The following is a 23,983-nucleotide window of genomic DNA, read 5'->3' as shown; positions in this document are numbered from 1 at the left end:
AATCAACAGCAGTAATTGATCAAAATATAACTTTTTACAAAAGGAGTAAAAATGACAGAAAATGCTCATAAAGATTTGTTTTTGATCAGAAATGTATTATTATAATACATGTACACATTCAAAGAAAAAAGAAAATGTCTGTATAAATAAACAAGTGTCACAGAGCTAATGAGTATCCAGATCATGGGGCTCTGCACTTCCTCATTTGCTTGTCTGTGCCTTCTGCACAGCATCATCCCACATAGGCTTCTCAATGTGTTCTGGAACCTTCTCTATGGCCACCTACAGGAGTAGACACAATAAATCATACATTTTAACTTCTGATGTAGGTTTGGTGTGTCGACCTTTTCTTATAATAGTGTGGTAGTGCACATTCGCCCATGAGCCAGAAGGTGACAAAGTCACACGTTCAAACCCCACTTACTACCGAGTGTCTCCAGGGGGGACTGTCCCTGTAACTACTGGTTGTAAGTCGCTCTGGATAAGGGCATCTGATAATATGGAAATGTAAAAAATACTGGATCTGATGTTCTGCCAGGCTGATATTTGGTTTATTGCTAGTACAGGTCAGAGCGTTACCAACAACCCTTTTCACTCAGAACTTACCTTCTTTACTTCCATGGCCACACCTTCTGGTAAGTTCCGCTGAATGTACTCCAGGTATACACGTGCAGTGGAGCCGGTTATATGAGAGAGCTAGTAATGAAGAGGGAAAGAAATACATAATAGATATTAATAATATATTCATATTTTGCTGAAAAAAGCAGATCACATAAAATATTTAGCTACTTCAGAATGTTGCAACCTTCCTCTCACCTCTATGCACCGATAGTGTGTCCTCATTTCATACTGAACTCTGTGCTTCTTGAAGATGTGTATGGATTTGAGCAGTGTGAAGCGCTCAATGTCCTTGGGAGGCTCATATCTACGTAATTCAGAAATACAAATATGATGTGCACTAGTCAATACAACAGAACCAAACAGTATGGCATGATAACAATATTTATCAGGTTATACTCCACAGAACAACAGTGCCTGCCTACACAGGTATATTGACAGGAATACTGATCCACAATAGCAATACTAAAATATTACCCTGAAAGAAATGTGACATTTTACAATGTTATGGCTGTTGTGACAACATTTTACAGTAGGGTAACAAGAAGATGGTCACACTCACACTTTGCCAAGTTTGATGCCTAACTCATGTGCAGCCATGGATGCGAAGAATTCGTAGCTGTCCAGGACAGCCTTGTCATGACCCTTAACCAGAACTGTTATCTTTTTGAAGAGCAAGTCAGCTTCATCTGTGACAGTCACCTTATGGTGAACAAACACAAAGTAAGAAAACACCGGACATCTGGTGGTAATGAGGGTGGTAGTAGCCTAGTGGGTAAGACATCGATGAACCAGAAGACCCAGGTTCAGACCCCATTTACGACCATTGTCCCTGAACAAGACACTCCAGGGGAGACTGTCCCTGTAACTACTGATTGTAAGTCGCTCTGGATAAGGGCGTCTGGAAAATGCCAGAAATGTAAATGTCCCACAGCTTCTTATTCCTCACATAGCTCTACAATTTAAACCAAGATAAGTAGGAATTATGAAGCCTACTTACAGATGGAGAAGCACCTTGAAACACGGCTCCAGTGTGAAACTGGGTCTGCAGGCTTGTGTGGCGGATTTCACTAAAAAAAATAAGATGCAGACTGTATTCAATCTATTCTCCTGGTTACAGGCTACATTTCAGTTTACGTTGTGAGACACCAACCTGGGTGCATTTTGCCTTCCACGAAGAAGACAAAAGTCAGCACGACGTGCTCCCTACACCAGAAAAAAAGAAGGAATTTAGTCCTCTGACGTGGACAAGTTATTACAGTCAGCTTCTCCAGACTAGTGGCACATGATCCAGTGACAAGTCATGTGACACTGGATCATGCTGGTTGAGTTTGTAAAGCAGCAAAGAGCAGAAAGTACAGGGAAGATCTTAAATCAAACGTCAGATGTACCGTTGTAGGTGTGTGTGTGTGTGTGTGTGTGTGTGTGTGTGTGTGTGTGCTGTCCCCACTGTCCACTCTATCTGGCAGCTCCACAATGTCAAACAAAAACGACACAAATGTGAAACGCGTACGCGGTGACACCGCAGCAGACTCTCACCGGCTCCGCGAAACAGTATTTACCTCGCGATACAGTCTGAATATCCCGCCGCTTACAGCACGCAGGTTTCTGCAGAGAATTATGGGCGCCGCCATGTTGGATATCAGGCGAGCTTCTTCTTCTTCTTCTGCCGCTTTTTCTCTTTTTTGCCGCAGTGGCGCAACACGCGGTTGCTCACTAGCGCCACCTAGACGCTGACGTGCGTGGCGAGAAACGCCGACTCGCTCGGAATGTCCAAACCGAGTAACAATTTAAAGTCAATTCATGATTGGCTGGAAATGTCGAAAAAACAAATCCATGTGTATATTAATTAAATGAATTTCCTTATCAGAAATAGGTGATATGTAATATTAATAATAATTACAACAACACTTCAATTACCATATGTGGACAAGAATAGACGGATGTATATATCACCTTGACAATTTTAAATTGAATCAATATCATATAAAATCACTATAAAATCGGAACGATCACAGTCAATGTTACATTTTTTTTTTACACATAAGGTTACACGTACACCGAGCCGTGATTTATTGCCCCTCGACCCCCGAACGCAGCCGGCGATCTTGCAGAACGCATTTTCCCCACACAGGCTGGCGAAATGCGACGAACGGAGCGGAGCAGAACAAAATAGTCCGTAAGTAAAAGAAACACGGCGACGGCAAGCGACAATAGTCGCCTCTACCCCAACAACACCCACAGCGAAGCGTAACCGAGGCAGTGACATTGGAGTCATGTGACGGCCACGTGACCCAGTGGCCAGGCCCTGTGCTGTGAGGTAGCTGGCTACAGCTATTAAACATCGGGACGACAAAAGGTAAGGGGCTGGAAGTGGCTCTTTTTTTTAAACGTTTATCCCGGTAATTTGTGTAGCCTGTGACGGGATTGAACCGGACCACGATTCACCGGGGCCGCACGGTGCATCGACGCCGGCAGGGCTGTCTTGTCCGCCGTCCCCACTACTTGGGGCTTTGTTTAGTACACGTAACGCGAGTTGGGGAGGAATAACGCTAGCTAGCCGTAACAAGTGGCTAACCGGGACAAAACGGAGATCCGGCGCGGAGGATTTTTATTTATTTATTTATTTTACCGGCGATTGACATTCATCGTGAGCTGAGCGTGTCTTCAGTGGGTTTTATGGGTTCAACGTTGGCCACCTTTAGCCCTGTGGCACCCGAGGCTGCTTGTCGGCGTAGAATTCAGAATACCATTTTATTACAAACCACAAGATGCCAGTTCGCACCTGGTCGCTTGGCCATTTTACGGTTTAACCGGGTTGCCACATCTTGATAAAAAGGCTCAAGTGTCCGCCACCAAAATGCGATATACCGACATTACTTTTGGTAGATAGGATTCAATGTAATGTTGTTTTAATGACACTCACGCTCATGCACGAATAGGATGTGAATGCTGTTTCATTTCTCTGGAAAATATCAACACCTCAAGAAAGAACAGCGCCTCCTCCGAGTTTTTGTCTTCGCCTCCGTTGTACACCCGAGCCACATTTTGTTACATGTTGTTTTAGACCCGTGTTTGAAGGCTAATTCTTATTCTGTTGGAGAGTAATTGGAAAAAAAGGTCATTTTTGTTTTCCACCATATTGTTAATAAATGACAATTGAAAAAGCGTGGAAAACGGTGTCGTGGCAACACTGTGTTTCAACGGGAATCGGCGATGCAGGCAGAATGGCGCTTCTGGTCAAATTTCACCCGTCACTTGTTATAAAGAACACTCTTTATAGTATGTTGCACTCGTTGTTCGTTCAAAGTGACACCCGTGCCGGCGTTCGTCTTAAAATGTGTATAATTTAACATATATTCCCGAATAACTTCCTACAATATCCGCAATCATTATTGTTAGAATCCGACTGCTGTTCTGTGAGAACGAGGCTCAGACAGTCCAGATATTTGTGACGACCCCATTGTCATTATTGTGGGAAGTCGTCGTATTTGTCACTTGTTAAGCACAGCAACTCTGGCTTATGTAGGAAGACGGGTGAAGTACATTATTATTTTCAGGGGCAAAAAATATTATTATTATTATACGGCATATTCCAAAATGAGGTTTGTTCCAGGGCGTCGCTCTGGGCTCCTGCCTGCTAACGTCGGTGCTTTTGTCCTGTCGCTGTGCTCATTAAAGGGATTCCCGACGCTGATTGGCCGCCGGCGTGGTGACGCAATGACGCTGCGCGCAGGAGCGGACAGCTGATGAGGATTTCCTGTCTGCTGTTCGAAGAGAAGAAGAAATTCCCCCTCCTCGCAGTTCTTTTTCCTTTTCTCTCTTTTTTTTTTGTGTGTATGTGATGCGCTGCTCTTTCCGTCCGCACACGGACGCCGCACGTCGGCGGACGCCCGGGACGCGTTTCCAGCGTGCGGTGCGCGGACTTGCGTGAAAGGACGAGTCCTTTATTTTGTTCCCCTCGATAGTCCGGTCGCGGTTATACGGGAATAAGAGGAATAAAGGACGCGTTTCGGGCAGTTTTTTTTTTGGAGAGGACCGCCTCCGGGTTCAGATGAATGGATGAGTGAACTCTAACCCCGAGCAACAGACTGCTGAGGAACGTTTGGTCGGAGGAAGTGGTGGAAATGACTTGATCCGTTTTATGCGAGGTGTGATCGCTGCTCGCTCGCCACAGCAAGGAAGGACGCCCCCCCCCCGCGCCGCTACACTTGACGCTTCCACCCCGCGGTGCGTGTCGCCAGGCGGCAGGGATGTTCGCGGCGGTCGAGCACGGCCCCGTCCTCTGCAGCGACTCCAACATCCTCTGCCTGTCGTGGAAAGGACGGATCCCGAAGAGCGAGAAGGACAAGCCGGTGTGCCGCCGGAGGTACTACGAGGAGGGCTGGCTGGCCACGGGGAACGGCAGGGGGGTGGTGGGAGTGACGTTCACCTCCAGCCACTGCAGGCGGGAGCGGCCCACCCCGCAGAGAATCAACTTCAACCTGAGGGGTCACAACAGCGAGGTGAGTCTGCCCCTGGAAATGCACGCATGTCTTGCCATGTTTTAGTCAGGAGGTTGCCGGGTTCGAATCCCAACACGCTGCTCCCCGGGCGCCTTTCATGGCTGCCCACTGCTTGCCAAGGGTGACCGTTAAAAGCAGAGGACACATTTCGTTGTGTCAACGTGTGCTGCTCTGCAGTGTTTCACAATGACGATCAATCAGTTTCACATCATGTAACGCATGTATAACATATGTATAGATGTCGAGATGAGCCACGTGTTAAGCCACGTGTGTTCAGCAGGATCTGAATAGATTCACACTTGGCAGCGATTGGTTTGACCATTGCATTTTTTTATTTTTCTTAGTTTACTGGACCTATGTCCAAAAAATGTGTTGGAAAGTCAGTAATGTTCGTGTTTTAATAACTATAAAATAACTGCATGTGTGTGTCAGCATCTTTAGATGAAATTCACATTTTTGTAAAAATGGTAAGAGGACGGGCGTAAAAATATTTAAGAGTCGCTGTGCACAGGCATGCAAAAGTTGATTTTAAGTTTATTTACTTTTTTCATGCCTTACGTAGAACTGTTAGTGCGTGTGACTGCAGGTAGACCCTCTGAAATCCACGATTCGTTTTCTGTAACATGTCGTTTATCAGTCAAAGGATTCAGTCAATAGAAATGAAGTCTAATTCCATTCAAATTGTTACTTGGTCATATTACTTTGGGTCCAGAGATTTCCCCCCCTTATTGCTGTTTGCACTGTTAGCTAGCTGGAGGTGTAGGACGGGGCGAGGACTGATGTATAGCTGTGTTAGCTGGAGGAGGAGGACAAGGCAAGGTCGGGTGTATAGCTGTGTTAGCTGGAGGAGGAGGACTGTGTATAACTGTGTTAGCTGGAGGAGGAGGATGGGTGTATAACTGTGTTAGCTGGAGGAGGAGGACTGTGTATAGCTGTGTTAGCTGGAGGAGGAGGACTGTGTATAGCTGTGTTAGCTGGAGGAGGAGGACTGTGTATAACTGTGTTAGCTGGAGGAGGAGGACTGTGTATAGCTGTGTTAGCTGGAGGAGGAGGACTGTGTATAGCTGTGTTAGCTGGAGGAGGAGGACTGTGTATAACTGTGTTAGCTGGAGGAGGACTGGTGTATAGCTGTGTTAGCTAGAGGACGGGGCGAGGACGGGCGTATAGCTGTGTTAGCTGGAGGAGGAGGACTGTGTATAACTGTGTTAGCTGGAGGAGGAGGACTGTGTATAGCTGTGTTAGCTGGAGGAGGAGGACTGTGTATAACTGTGTTAGCTGGAGGAGGAGGACTGTGTATAGCTGTGTTAGCTGGAGGAGGAGGACTGTGTATAACTGTGTTAGCTGGAGGAGGAGGACTGTGTATAACTGTGTTAGCTGGAGGAGGACTGGGCGAGGACTGGTGTATAGCTGTGTTAGCTGGAGGACGGGGCGAGGACGGGCGTATAGCTGTGTTAGCTGGAGGAGGAGGACTGTGTATAACTGTGTTAGCTGGAGGAGGACGAGGACTGGTGTACAGCTATGTTAGCTGGAGGACGGGGCGAGGACGGGCGTATAGCTGTGTTAGCTGGAGGAGGACGAGGACTGGTGTACAGCTGTGTTAGCTGGAGGAGGACAAGGACTGGTGTACAGCTGTGTTAGCTGGAAGACGAGGACTGGTGTACAGCTGTGTTAGCTGGAGGACGAGGACTGGTGTATAGCTGTGTTAGCTGGAGGAGGACGAGGACTGGTGTACAGCTGTGTTAGCTGGAAGACGAGGACTGGTGTACAGCTGTGTTAGCTGGAGGAGGACGAGGACTGGTGTATAGCTGTGTTAGCTGGAGGAGGACGAGGACTGGTGTACAGCTGTGTTAGCTGGAAGACGAGGACTGGTGTACAGCTGTGTTAGCTGGAGGACGAGGACTGGTGTATAGCTGTGTTAGCTGGAGGAGGACGAGGACTGGTGTACAGCTGTGTTAGCTGGAGGAGGAGGACGGGGCGAGGACGGGTGATGAAGAAACCTTGTGTGCACAAATAACTCATGAATATAACGGAGACTGTACTCCAATTGTTATGGTAGTGATATTAACTGTTTCTTAAATTTTTAATACATTTTTTTTGTCTGTTTTCATAAAGAGAATAGAAAGTTTCCAGCAGTGAATGGGAGATCCCGCCTCTGAAATAAAGGGATTATATTAGTTAATATTGGCCTATTGCAGGAAGAAAAAAGAAATGAAGTAATGCTCTGAACTGGAAATCAACTTGTGCATTCATTTGATTTTTATAATCCAAACAGCAATGCACTGTTAAATGTTCAGCACAAACAAAAATAGGCAAAATGAAAACGTGTTGGTCGCCTAATCCAAAATCATCTGTAATCCCAGAACAGATCATCTGTGCTGATGGGGGGGGGGGGGCACTAAAATCTGTGTCTGACTTTTTATATGTGTCTGATTTATTGTTATTTTTAAAATAAAATTATTCCCAGCACTAGAAATTACATTAAAAGAGTGAATTAAGCATGAATGTTTTAAATAGATGAAGGAAGATTGTCCGAATGGTGGTAGAAGCATCATACATTCATAGTATTTATTTTTTTCTTCGCCTAAAATGAGGAAATGTCAGCGCGTGCATTGGAACGCATACGTTGTCCAGGAATAGGTTTAATGTGTTGCAATATGTTAACGAGATTAGTGGAAAAGTCATTAGGGTCGAGTGTAGAGTCTGTACAAGTAGACTCGTGTCCCTCGTGGCCTGAATGGGATCACGCTGTAGTCCTGTAATTGCGGTGGATCGGACGAGAGCCTCGCAGATCTCTGGTGTTCTTTTGAAAGCCTTTGGACGTGTTGAGTCCTGAGATGCATAAGTCTTACTCATCACGTTCCCTTTCCAAAGATGTATGTTTCTGTGCAGCTTTTCTTTGCATGGCCATAGTTTAGTGGCCACACCATGTCAAGAAAAAGAAATGTCAAGAAAAATCGTGACGCACATGAATATATTAATCAGCGCAAATTATAGCTATGTGTGGGACAACAGAGTTTAATGTATCAGAATTAATCAGCGTTTTCCAAATATTCTGCTTGGTAAATAATGATGGTTAATGTATTGCAATATGTGTAGTGGTGCACTGCTGAATTTGCATTACAGTGCTGTAATACTTGTTGTTATTATGCACACATAAGACAGGGAAGTCAGGGACGTAGCGTATAGATAAAGATATACAAGTCCCAGGCTGGATAATTCTGACCCTCACATGCTTCAGTAAGCCATTCTGACCTCACCTTCACTTTGCTATCGGCCTCCAGTTAAACCTTTGAAACCTTCATCATCTATTTCACCGTGTGCAGCAGGGGTAATTGTATGATCCAGAATTTCCAGGGGGAATGTCAATACAAGCATGACTGGCCGTGGACTCGTTTATTTCCGTTTGATTACCGCATAGCTGTGTTGGGTACAGAATTGGACTTCACCCTCCTTAGTAGTGTCATTAGACGCAATTTAAATCCCTTGGTATAGTTTTTAAATGGAGCTAGCACCATCTGTTTTGCCTTCCTCCTTTATGACTTCATGTTCACCATCATCCAGTAGCAATTTTCTCTGAACCAGTTCACCTTTTGATTTGACCAGCAAAGCCATTTTGGATGAGGACTGTACAGATATGAAGATATGGAGAAGATATATTCGTCATCTGACACAAGTCAGTACAGTTGAAAAGTTCATCCAGCGTTTCTGTCATGCGTGCTGAGCGCCTGATTTTCGGAATAAAGCCCCACCTGGGCACCTGGCCGCTCCTCTGGCTTTAGGGCTGTAATCTGGGTCCTGTTCACATGTGACATCTGATCCCAGGAGCTGCTGCGTCACATGCAGTCTCTTATCTGTCTTAAACTGTCTTGTCAGGGAGAGCTGTAATCGTCCTCCCCCTAAATTTAGAGCGGGTTGTTGTTGCACGTTTTAGTTGTTGTAGTCTCAGTAGACCCGTACATGCAATACATTTCACGAGTGTTGAGCAGTTGACCGAGTTTCTCAGACAAAACGATCCACAATCTCTTAGTTTTTACTTACAATGTCGTACTTTGGTTGCCCCTGCGGTCCCATGTGTTATTTTAATAGTTGCGTGGCCTGTGAAGCATCGTGTGCATCAGACCCGTGTTTTTGGCGTGTGTGGAAGCTAATCCTTGCACTCTGTTGGGATTTGCTGCTGGGTGCCTGGTCAGTTCAGAGTCGGTGAAAATGCTGGTCACTTCCCGGCCCACGTGCTCTTTGGTTGGGAAGATCCTGTAAAATGTTGGTGATTTTAACGTGTGTGTGTGTGTGTGTACAGTAACACTGCAAAGAGCGTTTCACTGCATGCCGTACTATGTATGGTGGAGTATGTGACGAGTAAAATCTGAATCTGAAATACTTTAATTGGTTTACTGTTCTAGTTTGTATTATATGAGGCAGGATTAGTTGAATGTGTACATAGGAAGCATGAATAATGCAGCCGATATCTGCTGATAGCCGATTACTCTGTAAAAAGAATAATTTAAAAACAAAAGAAATACTGCTTATTGTTCTTTAAACTTCTCCAGGTTGTTCTAGTGCGGTGGAACGAACCCTTCCAGAAGCTGGCCACATGTGACACAGATGGGGGAATCTTTGTGTGGATCCAGTACGAAGGACGCTGGTCTGTGGAGCTTGTGAATGATCGCGGTGCTCAGGTAAAGTCCTATGACAGTTAATGATGTTAACACCTAATTATGGGATGTTTCTGCTTTTGGTTATTGATTGTTAACCATTCCTTTGTTTTCCACGGAAAGGTGAGCGACTTCACCTGGTCACATGATGGCACGCAGGCCCTCATCTCCTACCGGGATGGTTTCGTGCTGGTGGGCTCTGTTAGCGGCCAGAGACACTGGTCATCCGAGATCAACCTGGAGAGCCAGATCACATGTGGGATCTGGACCCCTGATGACCAGCAGGTAACCTTTACTCCTCTGTTGCTCCTTGTTTATCATATATTTATTTCTTAATTCTGTTTGCAGAAATTAACTCATCAAATGTGGTTGGGCAGTGTGTTCCAGAGCATTCAAAGCAATAAACATTCAAACTGTTGTCAGAAGGGTCAAGCTATTATGTGCACTTTGCAGCAAGAACATAGACTAAACTACTGATTGGCCAAAATAAAGACTGGTCTATAGAGCAATGGAGAACATTCAGATTTACGCTGTCCCAGAGTCATTGGTGCATCATGGTAAGAATGGAAGCGCATGAAGCACTAGGTGCATGGTACCTAGGATAATCCTGGGGGGGCAGTGTTAAGATCTGGGATTGCTTCGTTTGTTTTCCATTGCCCGATGGCATAGACTACAGGAGTCTGTGAAATAGGGAGAAGAAAAAGAAAAAAAAAGTATTTTACTGTTCACCTCCACTATCCTCAACGCTAAATTGCGGTGAAAGTTAACACAGCTGTGAACTGAAATAAATGTGACTTTTTATCGACACTGTGCCACAGCAAATAATTGCAGCTATCGAAAAGTCCTACAGATTATTAGAGTGTGTAGCAATTTTTTTTGGCAGGTCAGCGTATGAATAATCTGCTTTTTGGCACTAAACAACAAGAGCAGAAAAACAGAATCAGACAGGACTTGTCTGGGTAGGGGTAGGAAAACGCTGAGCTGGAAGCTGATTATCACTGCCTCATCACTGCTCCTTGCTCCCCTGCAGGTGCTGTTTGGCACGGCCGATGGTCAGGTGATCGTGATGGACTGCCACGGCCGCATGCTGGCACACATTTTGCTCCACGAGTCGGATGGCATTATGAGCATGGCCTGGAACTACCCCAGTTTCCTGGTGGAGGACAGCAGTGAGAGTGACACTGATTCAGACGACTACGCCCCGCCTCAAGGTCGCAAAGTCCCTATCCTCCAATCTCTTGGTGCTGTTCTTCTTCTCTACCTGTTCCACACACACTCTTGTTTTTCATGTGGAAGGTTAAAACACAACCAAACAGCCTTCTTGGTGGAAGATGCATTTTTGCATACAATTGTACTAGAGTAATCATGGCATTTATTTTATGCCAAAATGATGGACAAAAATCCCTTTTTAGAAGTGTGCAGTATGAAGATGTCCTTCGACGTAAAGAGTATTTCTGACTGCTGAACCATCCGCACTATAATCCGTTGCAGAAACAATAACCAAAGCAGGGACGTTAATCTGGTGTAAATTTAGGATCGCAAAGACTGGTCCCCTTGGGAGAAGGATCCTGGGAAAGCTGTTTAGGGTCTTGTGTGGCTTTGTGCAAATGACAGCTGGTGCCTGTCCATTGTCTTTCACTCCACCCCTTTTCTGTTTCTACTCCTCCTTCATAACCTGCCCCGCATGCTGCGGCTTTAACATCATTGTGGCTGAGTTTTTTTATTTAAGCGAAACGTTCCACAATTACCGCGGATTTGGTCATATTTATCGTGCTTGGTCATATTTATAGGCACAATTACATAGTATAGAGCATGATGTCTTTGCGACATTGGTATGACTTTGTCACATAATACACAGATTGCAGCCCTTGGTGCGTACGGCGCAGGGAACATCTGCCAGTGTCAGCGTCATTGTCACGACCATGAGTTTTCATGTGCGTTTCAGTGTGTGTGTGTGTGTGTGTGTGTGTGTGTGTGTTTCCTGCCCAAGTGACCGATCTAGCCATCACACTTAATTATTTAGAAAGGGAACGTCCATCGGTATGTGAAATAAGGCCCTGTGCCTCCGTAGCCAGATGGTCTGACGTTTCCCTTGAGTCTTTGATGGAAAGTTACCCGCCTTTTCATAACTACGCATCCGTATACTTAACAATCGCACTTAATTGAGTCTCCCATGTCCTTCCTTGGGGACCCTCTCCTGTTTGTAAACAGTGGATTATAACAAAAAGCGCTTAGCTTAGCTGGGTAGTAATTAGACCTCTAATTAGATAATTAAAAGAGACAGCGATAATTGATTTCCCTGCAGAAAGAGGCGCTTCCTCCCTTACAGCAGCCTTGCGGTGGTGCTTGACTAGCTGAGCAATCTGTCACAAGCACATCAGGCTTCAGGACCATTAAACTTGTACAATTTAAAAAAATAAATATTACGCCTTGTTTCATCTGGGGTCTAAGGACCGTTCCCAATGCCCGCCCGTTCTCCGTTGTTTGTTGTTCTCAGGTTCCTGACTGTAATGCTAAAATGAATGAATGATTATGTGTATTCTGTTTGTTTATATATCTCTGCAGTGCACAGTCTGAAACCTCTGCTCACGGTCTGCTTCACCTCCGGAGACATCAGTCTAATGAACAACTATGATGACCTCTCCCCTGTACTCATCCGCTCAGGACTCAAAGGTTCATCTTTTGTGAGCCTGTGACGCATGGGGCTAAATTAATTTGCTTAATAAAACTCTTGTAGGCATATATGTAGGTATGTATGTTTTTTTTATTTTGTCATGGATGATAATATGTGTGTTGTCTTGTAGATGTGGTGGTGCAGTGGTGCTCTCAGGGTGACCTTTTGGCTGTTGCCGGGATGGAGAGACACGCTGTGATTCCTGACTCTTCCTGTGCTCCAACCATTAAAAATGCTATTGTCAAATTCTACAACGTCCGTGGAGAGCACATTTACACCCTGGACACCCCTGCACAGGTGTGCCAGCCAGCTCCTACTGCCTTATTGGTGAATTCTGAACATTTGGAACCTCTGTTTTTAAGAATCGCTTCTTGTAAATACTGTCGCCACTCATCAATGACTTTTTCTTTTTCATGTTATTTTAATGGAAAACAAGGCAATTTCCTGTAAACTTTCAAATGATTTCCACTTCTCTGTCTATCTGTATGTGTGTTCAGCGACCCATCACCACTTTGTGTTGGGGACATCGGGATTCTCGGCTGTTCCTGGCCTGTGGGCCAGCACTCTATGTTGTGCGTGTGGAGCACCGCATTGCTAGCCTGCAGCTGCTGTGCCAGCAGGGTATCGCCAGCACCCTGCGGGAAGAAAAAGATGTAGCTAAACTGTCCATCCCACCCCGCCTTAGCACCCACGTCTCGTCTGCCTTCGCACCCACCATCAAGGTACATATTTGCATGGTGGTTTGGAATAAGATCTGATACCCTGGTTTTGTTAAATTGCCAGAAACTGAAAGAAGCACCGTTATTTGCTTCATTAATGTCCCTATAGTTCTCAGGTAAAAGAAAACAGAAACGTTGATTTCATTTTGGATCTAATTAGATGGGCATACTGCTTCACTTAAAGGTCCCCTGACATAACATTAATATGAGTTCCCCTAGCCTGTCTATGGTCCTGCACTGGCTAGAAATGCCAATAGGTGTAAAGCGTGCTTTGGCAATTCTGCTTTGCCGTTCAGAGAGCAGCAGCTCAGACGGTAAGATCTGGAATTTGTCCCCGTATATCATAATAAGGGGAAAGGTTACCTCCCGTTTCTCATGCCTTTTCCACCCAGAGAATTTCCCACCCCTCCCCTAAAAAAAGTAGCTCCACCAAACACCATGGCTTCCAAACATGTGAAACATTCCAGTTGCTTGGTGATTGGATGTAAAAATGAGCACAAATGTTGTTGTTTTGACCAGTGGACTAATCCTTATTCTTTCTGGAAAAACACAGACACAACATTTAAAGCTGTGCACACCAAAACAGCACTGGCTGTAATTCTGCTCAAATTTCTGAAAGAGATTTTAAATATAGTATTACAGGACCACTATATAAAAGGAAACAAAAGTGATGTCAGGAGACCTTTAATATTAAAGATGAGATTGCATAGCAGGGGTTGGAAAATTGAAGCACTTTGGGTCTTGTAAGAGTAACCTAGCAATAAATAAGCCACTGAATGCAAATAAAAAAGATTTTAGTGTCTTTTCAGAATTAGAAGCTGTATTTGCCCTCTGATTTAAAGCTCTTCAGTTGGATTTTTTGCTGGTGTACACACTTTATTGATTTTGAATGTATTCCATTACAGCCTCCTATCCCAGACCCCAACAATATGCGAGACTTTGTGAGTTACCCAACGACTGGGAATGAACGTCTGCACTGCACTATGAAGCGAACTGAAGACAACCCCGAGGTGGGTGGCCCCTGCTACACCCTTTACTTGGAGTACTTGGGAGGGCTTGTTCCCATCCTCAAAGGAAGGAGAATCAGCAAGCTCCGTCCAGAATTTGTCATCATGGATCCCAAAACAGATGGGAAAACAGGTGGGTACTTCCATATTTTTTCCATAATTTTTCCATAAAAGTATTAAATTTTTTCCATTATTCACACATTAAATTAGATGGCTTATTATGCATGCTAGAAGAAAAAATAACTAGCTATATTTGTAATGTATGTGTATGCTGCACTTAAAAAGTTCCTTACAAGATTACACAAGGCCCTTTCATGGATGATGCCTAGTCCTAGACGAAGAGTTAGCGTTCATTGAGGTTTTCAATAAAAAAAAATCTTTTAATCTAAGTCCAGGCTTAATCCGTAAACTGAAAATTGATGGATAGATGAACACAGGTGTTTCTGCCATGGGCTTTTCACGTTTAAAAGGTGCATTTCATTTTTATTTATTTATTTATTTTTTTATTTGTTTCTTTCTTCCATTTACTCTTTAGATGAAGTCTATGGAAACAGCTTGATATCATCAATGATTGACAGCTGTAACTGTTCAGACTCAAGCGACATTGAGTTAAGCGACGATTGGGTGGGGAAGAAATCACCAAAGATCTCCAGAGGAAGCAAATCTCCCAAGCTCCCAAGGTATCCAATCAAGATGACCAGTTGTTTGAATCGCATTGTTCATGTATTACAAAAAAGTTCTCTATTTTCACTGCATAATGAATATACTATTTTAAAGCCGGCCTACCACAGAAATATCTGAAACTCGTGAAAATGAGTCACATCGCATGCTTGAAGCCACGCCTACTTGCAGAACAAGCCATTTGTTTTGGGCAAGAGCACATAGTGCATGTCAGACAATTTTCTGACAATATTTTTAATGTAAACTCTACAACTGAGCACAGAAAATTCTTAAATTGTGTATAATCGCTTGAGTCGTAGTAATACCTGGTATTTCACTCGCCACACAAAGTACACTTTCAGTAGAATTGACCGAATATTGTTTTATCTGGTATACGGTTATGCTATATGTTGATGCATTTGTAAACTGTTTATTATACAACTTCCTGGTGCAGTGCATTTGCTATGGACATGTTACCCCTCAAAAACAGATACATTTAAATTTACTTATCAAATTATATAGCACAAATGCCCGCTTACTTCTTTAGACCGCTCTTCTCCTAGTCCTGCCTCTCTCCTCCTCATTTGCATTTAAAGCTACACACACTGAAATGGTGTGTCCTGGGGAAATCACCCAGGCTCAAAGTGGCTGTAATTCTGCTGAATTTTGGAAATAGACTTCAGATATTGTATTAGGGGACCATTAAGACCTATATACATTTTTCATAATAGGGGACCTTTGGGACCTTTAAATACCTTTCTTCATGCCATGTCCAGATCACAGTTACTCAGTCTACCCAGTTGTAAAATACTTAATACTGTATGTGCATCTTGCAAGCTTGGTTTTAAATGTCTTTTTCCATCCACTACCTTCTCTGTAGAGACTTAGTGTGTCCCTTTACCAACAGGATCAATATAGATCCCAGAAAGTCTCCAAAGCTATCCCGTGCCAATCAAGAAATATCTAGATCTCCTCGGTTACCCATTAGGAAACCTTCTATTGGATCTCCAAGTTTGACCCGCAGAGAGTTTCCATTAGATGATATCACTCAGGTATATTTACTGGCTGTCTTGGCTTTATTTGAATTTTTTTTTAACTGGAGACATGAGCCCACTCAATATGTTGGTCTGTCTCTTGCAGCATAACTACCTTGCCCAGGTCACAAGCAACATTTGGGGAACAAAGTTTAAAATAGTTGGCCTTGCAAGCTTTTTGCCAAGCAATCTGGGTGCAGGTAAAAAAAAAAATTCAGCACATATGTATATATTTTTTGGTACCCCCAGCAGATGTCAAGGTCTCATGTATCTCTTATTGCTCTTTTGCAGTTGTTTATAAGACTAGCCTGCTACACCTTCAACCTCGCCAAATGACTATCTACCTACCAGAGGTTAGAAAAATTTCAGTGGACTATATAAACCTCCCCATGTTCAGCCCAAATGTCTTCAGTGAAGATGAAGATGACCTTCCTGTCACAGGAGCTTCAGGGGCATCTGAGGACAACCCACCTTGTACTGTCAACATCCCTATTGCCCCCATCCATAGCCCTGCCCAAGCCATGTCCCCTACTCAGAGTATTGGACTTGTCCAATCCTTGCTAGCCAATCAGAATGTTCAGTTAGATGTTTTAAGTACTCCCATGGCAACTGCTACAGCAGCTGACCAGAGCCAGGACACAGTTTTGACAGCTCAGTACACTGTTCCCACAAGGTACTCAGGCCCCGGCCAAGTAATCTTTGGAGGTTTGGACGTTGGACGTCTTTTAGTTGCTCCTACACCATCTCAGCAACAGTCACAGCACCAACAGCTTCATCAACAACAGCAGATTCAACAGCAACAGACCCAACAACAGACGCTACAGCATCAGCAAATACAGCAACAACACATACAGCAGCAGCTCCACCAGATGCAGCAACAGCAGTTACAGCATCAGCAGATACAACAACAGCAGTTACAGCATCAGCAGATACAACAACAGCAGTTACAGCATCAGCAGATACAACAACAGCAGTTACAGCATCAGCAGATGCAGCAACAGCAGTTCCAACAGCACCAACAACATTTCCAACAGCAGCATTCTCAGATGCAGCCACAGCAGTTCCAACAGCAGCATCCGCAGATGCAGCAACAGCAGCATCCGCAGATGCAGCAACAACAGTTCCAACAGCAGCATCCGCAGATGCAGCAACAACAGTTCCAACAGCAGCATCCGCAGATGCAGCAACAACAGTTCCAACAGCAGATACAGCATCAGCAGATGCAATTACAGCAACATCAGCAGATGCAGCAACAACAGTTGCAGCAACAACATCAGCAGATGCAGCAACAGCAGTTACAACAGCATCATCAAATGCAGCTGCTACAACAACAGCATCAACAGATGCAGCTACAGCAGCAACAGCAGCAGCAGTTACAACAGCAGCAAGTTCAGCAGCAGCAACTGATCCAGCAACATCAACTTCAACAGCAGCAAGCAATCCAGATACAGATCACAGGTCACTCCCTACCTCAAGGTCCACCCTCTAACCCAGTTCTTCAGATCACACAGAGTGCTTTGCAGGTCCCCCACCCCACCAGTGATCATAGAACAGAACGGGTAGAACATGAGCAACTGCTGAAAATGAAGCCAACACGTTCTGCTTCTCAGTTGGCTGACGGAGATGCCGTAGTGTTCAACACTCCTTCAGAAATCAGCAAAATGAACCCCCCACCACCTTACCCTGGGACTTTAGCAGCTGCTGCAGCCTCAAACGCCACAGCAGCTGCAGCATCAACACCCTGTTCTGTTGGAGCATCCTCTGGGGCTGCAGGTTGTGCAAATAGTACCCCACCACCTGTAGACCAGTGCTTGAAAAAAGGTGAATTTACGCTATATCCTGCTGGTGCACAGGCGGTGCAGTACCCAACACCACTGGGCTATGAGAGGATCACTACATTTGACAGTAGCGGCAATGTGGAAGAGGTCTGCCGGCCACGGACGCGGCTAATCTGCAATCAAAATGTTTACACGCTACAGGGCCCTGGAAGCTCTGCCACCCTCAGGGTCACCTCGTCCTCTGGTTTGTCTTCTTCCTCTGCTGATGGCAAAAAGATTCAACTTCCTTATGCCTCTGCCACCCTTAATCGTCTTACCGTGCCCAGGTATTCCATACCTAGTGGGGACCCACCACCCTACCCGGATCATGCAAATCAGACAAACTCAGGGCGGATGTCGGGCCAAAGGATTGACAGTACCCTGATCCATGCAACTTTGCGACGGAACAGCCGCGAGGCAGCGCTGAAGGTTTCTCAGATGTTGGATGTGCGGACTCTTCCCACCAAAGCCAAAGCTAATGCCCTTGCTGCGAGTTATCAGCAAAGAGTGCCCCCCACACTTTACACCTGTAGTCAGTGCAGCAGTAATGGCAGTGTAAGCGCTGGAGGTGCTAGTGGGGGTAGTAACGGCATTGCCGGGGGAACAATCATACGACAGGATTTTCCTCCAACAGGAAATGGTGCCCCCCACAGTACAGTCATAGTGCATTCAAGCAGTGCTTCACCAATACCATCTCAATCTTCGTACAACTTGTTGAGCTTAGATGGCAGTGGTAGCGTTGGTGGGGGGAGTGCGGGAAATAGAGAGCGGGCAGACTATGTGAATTCTGCTTTCACTGAGGATGAAGCGCTGAGCCAATCCCTTAGGCATCTTGCCATGGGCACCGAGGTGACCACCTTGACAGTCAAACAACCCCCTCCGTATCAATGGGACCCATCGGCCACAGAGGAGATTTGGATCCCACAGGAAAGATCTGGCACTTTGCCTACGTCCTCCACTCTTACTGGCTCACACAAACCACCTCCAATTATCCTGACCCCCAATCAGCATCTCGACGTGTCCAGGGTGCCCATTGTCCTCTCACCCAAATCTCCTACTTCCCAGAGTTCTTCCTCTTTCCAGGTGCCTGCTGGTTACCAGATTGCATTGCCCTATTCAGCAGGTGCAGGTTATAGTGGGACACAGATTCAGGCCATACAGGCTCCCCCACGGCCTTGTTCACCTAAAGAAGTTGTTGCACCTCTCTCTTTTACCCAGCAAGACCCTACTCTTGTCTTGCCACCTGGCTACCCAGGATTTGCTTGTTGTCCACTCCCACCTATGTACCCTGGTGCAAGTGCTTGTGCTGGACTCCCTATCCCTCCTGTTGGTCTGCAACCTTGGGGCACCTACAGTCCCTGCCCACCTACTTCAAGTCCGTCTGGTACACTTCCTGTGAAGTCCTCCCTCACGGTGATGGACAAACCTATACTTTCCCCACCACCACCACCACCACCACCTCCCCCTCCTCCTACCTCTGACATGCAAGAACACCTTGGCTCCCCTGACGCAGTGGCTGAAGCTAGAGAAAGTTTCCCTGAAGTTCTCTCTTTGAATGAAAGTCCTATCCCTCAGAGAGCAGACAAGTTTGGCAAGAAGAGCCGCAAACGGTTGGACAACAACAACCGTGCAGATGAGACTAACATGCCGGCCATCACAGAAGGAGGAAACAAATCCAAGAAGGAAGGTAGAGCACTGGGGGACTTCAATTCCCTCATCTCTAGTCCCAGGCTGGGTGGGCGCGACAAGAAGAAACCTAAGGGGCAAAAGGAGCAACTGAAAGCCAAGAAACTGAGCAAAGGCACCACAAGTGAGTTCCAGGACAGCTCTGAGAGTGAACCAGAACTTTTTATAAGCGGGGATGAGTTAATGAACCAAAGTCAGAGCAACAAGAAGAGCTGGAAGACTAAAAGGAACTTACGGGCCGGTGCCTGTGAGCTGGATGAAATTAAGTGTCGCAAGGCAAATGAAAAAGAAGACCGTGGCTTGGGCAGCCAGGGCTTTGTTTATGTCATGGCAAACAAACAACCACTATGGAATGAAGCCACACAGGTCTACCAACTGGACTTTGGAGGAAGGGTCACTCAAGAGTCTGCAAAAAACTTTCAGATTGAACTTGAGGGTAGACAGGTAAGAACTGGTGACTTTTTTTTTTTTTCCCCTGATATTACTCTACTGATACATCTAGTAAATCTACAGGGTGGGCCATTTATATGGATACACCTTAATAAAATGGGAATGGTTGGTGACATTGAACAAATTTTATAAGTGGTCAGAAACTTGTAAATAACTCATGAAAGAATAAAGTTACGTTCTTGTGAAATTACCAATAAATTTGATGCATCACATGACCCTCTTCCTACTGAAAAAACAAAAGTTGGATCGAAGATGACCGACTTCAAAATGGCCACTATGGTCACCACCCATCTTGAAAAGTTTGCCCCCTCACATATACTAATGTGCCACAAACAGGACGTTAATATCACCAACCATTCCCATTTTATTAAGGTGTATCCATATAAATGGCCCACCCTGTAGATGCATCTAGTACCACCTATTGGATCTGCAGTTGATCAAGATGGTTTTATTGGTCAGACTGCCAACACAACAAAGTGAGACAACAGATAAACTTTGTGAACATGGCCAATATATTGGTGAACAAGGGCAAAACTGTTCTTTGTGCTCCTAACTGCTTCATAATAGATCTATGTTGTGTATTATATGTGATTTTTGTAACCTGTGTTTATCTTCATGTACAGGTGATGCAGTTTGGCAGGATTGATGGCAATGCTTACATCTTGGACTTTCAATATCCATTCTCTGCTGTGCAAGCTTTTGCTGTGGCCCTGGCAAATGTGACACAGCGCCTCAAGTGATTTTTAGCCTGTCTCCCTCTTACTGTGATTTTTCAGGAGTGACATCGAGCTTTTGACTGTTGTGGCAGCACACCTCAAGATGCAGGCACAGATTTCCTGATGTGTTTAATGCTGCCACGAGATGCAGCGAATAATATGACCCTGTGAGCAGCTGTTTCAGACAGCTGAAGATCTCCAGGAGATAAATGCGGAGCTCTTCTGGTTGTTAATGGTTGTTATGGCAAGACATGCTGCTCTAGTTTACAAAGGCTACCAGAAACAGACAGACTTTATATATTTTCATTTACTTCTTAAAGAGTACATTTTGACCATTTTCCTTTGGTTCTGTCTGGTTTTAAATGAGCAGCAGGAATACTTGAAATTTTTATTCTGGAAGATGACCATCTCATTTTCCAGATCATAGAGGTACTTATAGGCACTGAAACCAATTGCTGTATGAAATGAAAGTGATATCGTTCGTGCTGAACAATACATTTACATTAGCTGTCTTTTTTTTTTTTTTTTTTTTAAACTCAGAGGAAGTAATAACTAGTCTATTAACATATTATGGGGAGTGACCACTTTGGTCATGTGAATTGGAATCTTCATCTGTTTCAGGACATTTATGCAGGATAAGTCATATCAGCATCCATTTTTGTGTCAGCATGACTTAAATATTTGTCGAATGAATAGGATGCTACAGAAGGTCCCTGTATTGAAGAACTTGAGGGAAAAAATGCCTTTGTTCTGGGTTATTTGAAACAATTTCTTGGACGACAAAACCTACATATAGTTCATATGGATCACATATATAGGTGCATTTGTTTCCATGTCCATTTCATATTATTACCCATAGCTTTTTATAGAAATGATTTATTTGTTTTTCATTGTTTGCATTATATTTGCGTGTGTTGTACATATTTATGTTAGTTTGTCATATAGTCTTAGTACATCATTTTTGTATATTAATTTGGACATCAGGTGGTTGAATCAAAATGTGAGCGTAATCCTCAAAACATTTTTATGACACAAATTGCTAGCTGCCTGTTGTCACTTCTGTGAAGTGCATGAGCATTCAAGTTTTAAGTGTGCAAACAAGGTACCAGAAATATTTTTCTATGTTCCACTTATGCCATTTCATACTTTTTTAGTCATGCGAATTATACAATATGCATACCTTGTAGTGTCATACTCGTGGGGTGACACAGGCATATTTGTTAATGCACTCCTGTTGAAGACATATTCATGGGAGAAAGGTCTGCCACACGCTGTTCTGTGGCAACAGTACTGTACAAACCCCAAGAAGGAATAATGCTTGTACATTAGTTGGGGGTGAAGTGAAATACAGCGCTTGACATGTCTGCTGTTAGAAGTTGTTTCCTTTATTAACTACATGTAGTGGTCTGTGTAGGAGCTCAGTATTAAGAACGAGTCACATGACTGTACTAGCTCTTTTGGCGCAATGTCATTTATTTGCGGAGGACGACAGATGGAGAGCCAATTGCTCTGTATTGTGTGCCATCATGTCTTATATTAGACTTTCTGGATGCCATCTGTGGACTCATTTTGGTGTGTTACTGTAGGTTTCTTTAAACAGGTTGTGAACGTATTTATATGTTTCCATTTTCATATGAAGTAAACAGATCAAAATGCTGAAAACACCACATTTTCTAATCTAGAAATATTTGTGCCAAAGTCTAAAATTCTCAGCTTTCTCTCTCTCTTTTTTTTTTCCTTTCTTCTTCCTCCTCTTCTTCTGAACGTGCTTTTGGTGCACACATTGGTCACTTGGAGTGGATTCTGCACATTCATTTATCGATGTTGAGAACATCTTGACAGATTGACTTTGCATTGATCTGAGATTATTTGAGGTGAATAATTCTTTTTTTTAACATGTATGTATACTGATTGGATAAGGTTTTGGTTGGTGAGTGGTTATTGACGCTTGAAAGCCTGACCTTTTGCTGTGCATTGGTTTTAGTAGCATGAAGATTTTGTGTCTTAGTGAAATGAATGAATGAGTGTTGTTTTTTCCCCCTCATTAATTTGGGTTCTATTTGTGCAATATTTTGAAAGACTGATTATCTTATCACTATTATAGACGCATTCACAAAATTAGGAAAATGAAATGGGGCGTGTGCTTGTCTTTGCATTTTATTTATATGAGAATTGTTTCTTATTCTGATCACTGTATATAACTTGAGTAGTAAGTTGCTGACTGAGCGTTTCTTTGTATTGAGGAGGTCTGTTTGTCTTGTTTGTAGGGGTGGGGATGGGTGTGAAGGGGGGGGCCAGAACAGAACGAGATCCTTCCGTGTTGGGCGTGGTCAGTGGTGTACTCACACCGGACATTTACACTATGTTACTTGTATCTGTGTAATGTTGTGAGTGCAACCGATTGCATTACATTGTACCTTTTTAAGGACACGTGTTTTCACCAGCTATTCATACCAGATGCTGTTCATCTCCCTCCAACAGGATACATCAAGTTCATTAGGATCCATTACAGTATTTAATTTAATTTTTTTTTTTTTTAACTCTTCACTGTTCACTCTATTTTGAATGGCAAGATCTGTTACGACAACCCCCTACACATCTGCTTAAATATTAATAAGCCACTTAAAAAACATCTTGAATGTTTTAGTTTGAATTCTTCTCCCCGATGGACTGTGAGGGCGAGTGCGGAACTCGTAAGGAAAGTTATTGATCTGTGCTGGATGGTGTAGCATTTTTAAGCGATCTAATGTGCTCTGTGTAGGTGTAGGCAAAATAAGGGGACGGCGGGCGGGGGGGTTGGAGTGAGCGGCGACCAGGCATGCGGTGTAAATTATTTTACAAATGTACATATATCACTGATTTTCAAGGTATTGTTGTGAATCGTTTTCAAAGGGAAAACCGAGCATGAATTGACGAATTACACCACCGTTGGCATATTACACAGGACTCTCTCCTGCCCCAGCCCCCGTTTTTACCTGGTGAATTATCGAGGTCTGTCCCGGGTGTCCCGTCCCTGAAAAAGACTGTCGGAGACTCTCCAGGGTTTTTTTTTTTTGTTTTGTTTTTGTTGTAAAAGAAAAAAAAACCTGTTATGTTGCCCCGAAGGTCGGACTGTGTACGTGGTTCAGGTGTGGCTTTAATAAAAACGTGTGGGTTGAGACGTTCGTGCTCCTCTGTCGTGTGCTTTCTCACATTTGCCGTTTCCAAAAAAAACAAAAAAAAAACAAACGTGGACCTCCTCATCACTCACGCTGTTCATTTAACCAAAGCGATTCGCACAATGGGGGGGTAAATAACAAAGGCCGAGCTCTTTTTGGAGGGTACAAACAAGCGTGTCGAACTTTTACCGCGTCAGCAGCTGCATTGTTTTTACGTCACTCGGTTCGTCGTTGCGTGGACGGCGTGTGGAGCCCCGTTTTTTTTTTTTTTTTTTTTTTTTTTTTTA

General features: G+C 44.2%; 2 protein-coding genes across 7 annotated transcripts; one reads left to right on the top strand and one right to left on the bottom strand.

Moving 5' to 3' along the window:
• Positions 1-74: 74 nt before the first annotated feature.
• Positions 75-2,873, bottom strand: mrps10 (mitochondrial ribosomal protein S10). 3 transcript variants are annotated; one of them, XM_029002900.1, is made up of 8 exons: positions 2,539-2,873; positions 2,181-2,429; positions 1,772-1,824; positions 1,619-1,688; positions 1,181-1,320; positions 817-925; positions 607-696; positions 75-282 (listed from the first exon to the last, which is right to left on the bottom strand). In XM_029002900.1, exons 2-8 carry the CDS (start codon positions 2,250-2,252, stop codon positions 202-204), a joined length of 615 nt encoding a protein of 204 aa, XP_028858733.1. In that variant the 5' UTR covers positions 2,253-2,429; positions 2,539-2,873; the 3' UTR covers positions 75-201. The 3 variants fall into 3 exon arrangements, with proteins under 3 accessions (XP_028858733.1, XP_028858734.1, XP_028858732.1); XM_029002901.1 differs by having other exon boundaries at positions 2,678-2,873; XM_029002899.1 differs by having other exon boundaries at positions 2,181-2,873.
• On the top strand, positions 2,702-23,702 carry tulp4a (TUB like protein 4a). 4 transcript variants are annotated; one of them, XM_029002897.1, is made up of 14 exons: positions 2,702-2,977; positions 4,300-5,123; positions 9,671-9,799; positions 9,899-10,060; positions 10,806-10,986; positions 12,341-12,448; positions 12,580-12,746; positions 12,947-13,171; positions 14,074-14,308; positions 14,711-14,855; positions 15,716-15,887; positions 15,976-16,069; positions 16,161-19,816; positions 20,446-23,702. In XM_029002897.1, exons 2-14 carry the CDS (start codon positions 4,872-4,874, stop codon positions 20,560-20,562), a joined length of 5,643 nt encoding a protein of 1,880 aa, XP_028858730.1. In that variant the 5' UTR covers positions 2,702-2,977; positions 4,300-4,871; the 3' UTR covers positions 20,563-23,702. The 4 variants fall into 4 exon arrangements, with proteins under 4 accessions (XP_028858730.1, XP_028858729.1, XP_028858728.1 ...); XM_029002896.1 differs by having other exon boundaries at positions 10,806-11,016; positions 15,743-15,887; XM_029002895.1 differs by having other exon boundaries at positions 10,806-11,016.
• The last annotated feature ends 281 nt before the right edge of the window (positions 23,703-23,983 follow it).

The sequence above is a fragment of the Denticeps clupeoides genome, chromosome 14 (genome assembly GCF_900700375.1).
Source record: "Denticeps clupeoides chromosome 14, fDenClu1.1, whole genome shotgun sequence".
NCBI classification, from domain to species: Eukaryota; Metazoa; Chordata; class Actinopteri; order Clupeiformes; family Denticipitidae; genus Denticeps; species Denticeps clupeoides.
The sequence above is the reverse complement of the archived record's forward strand: the minus strand, read 5'-3'. Positions and strand labels throughout refer to the sequence as shown.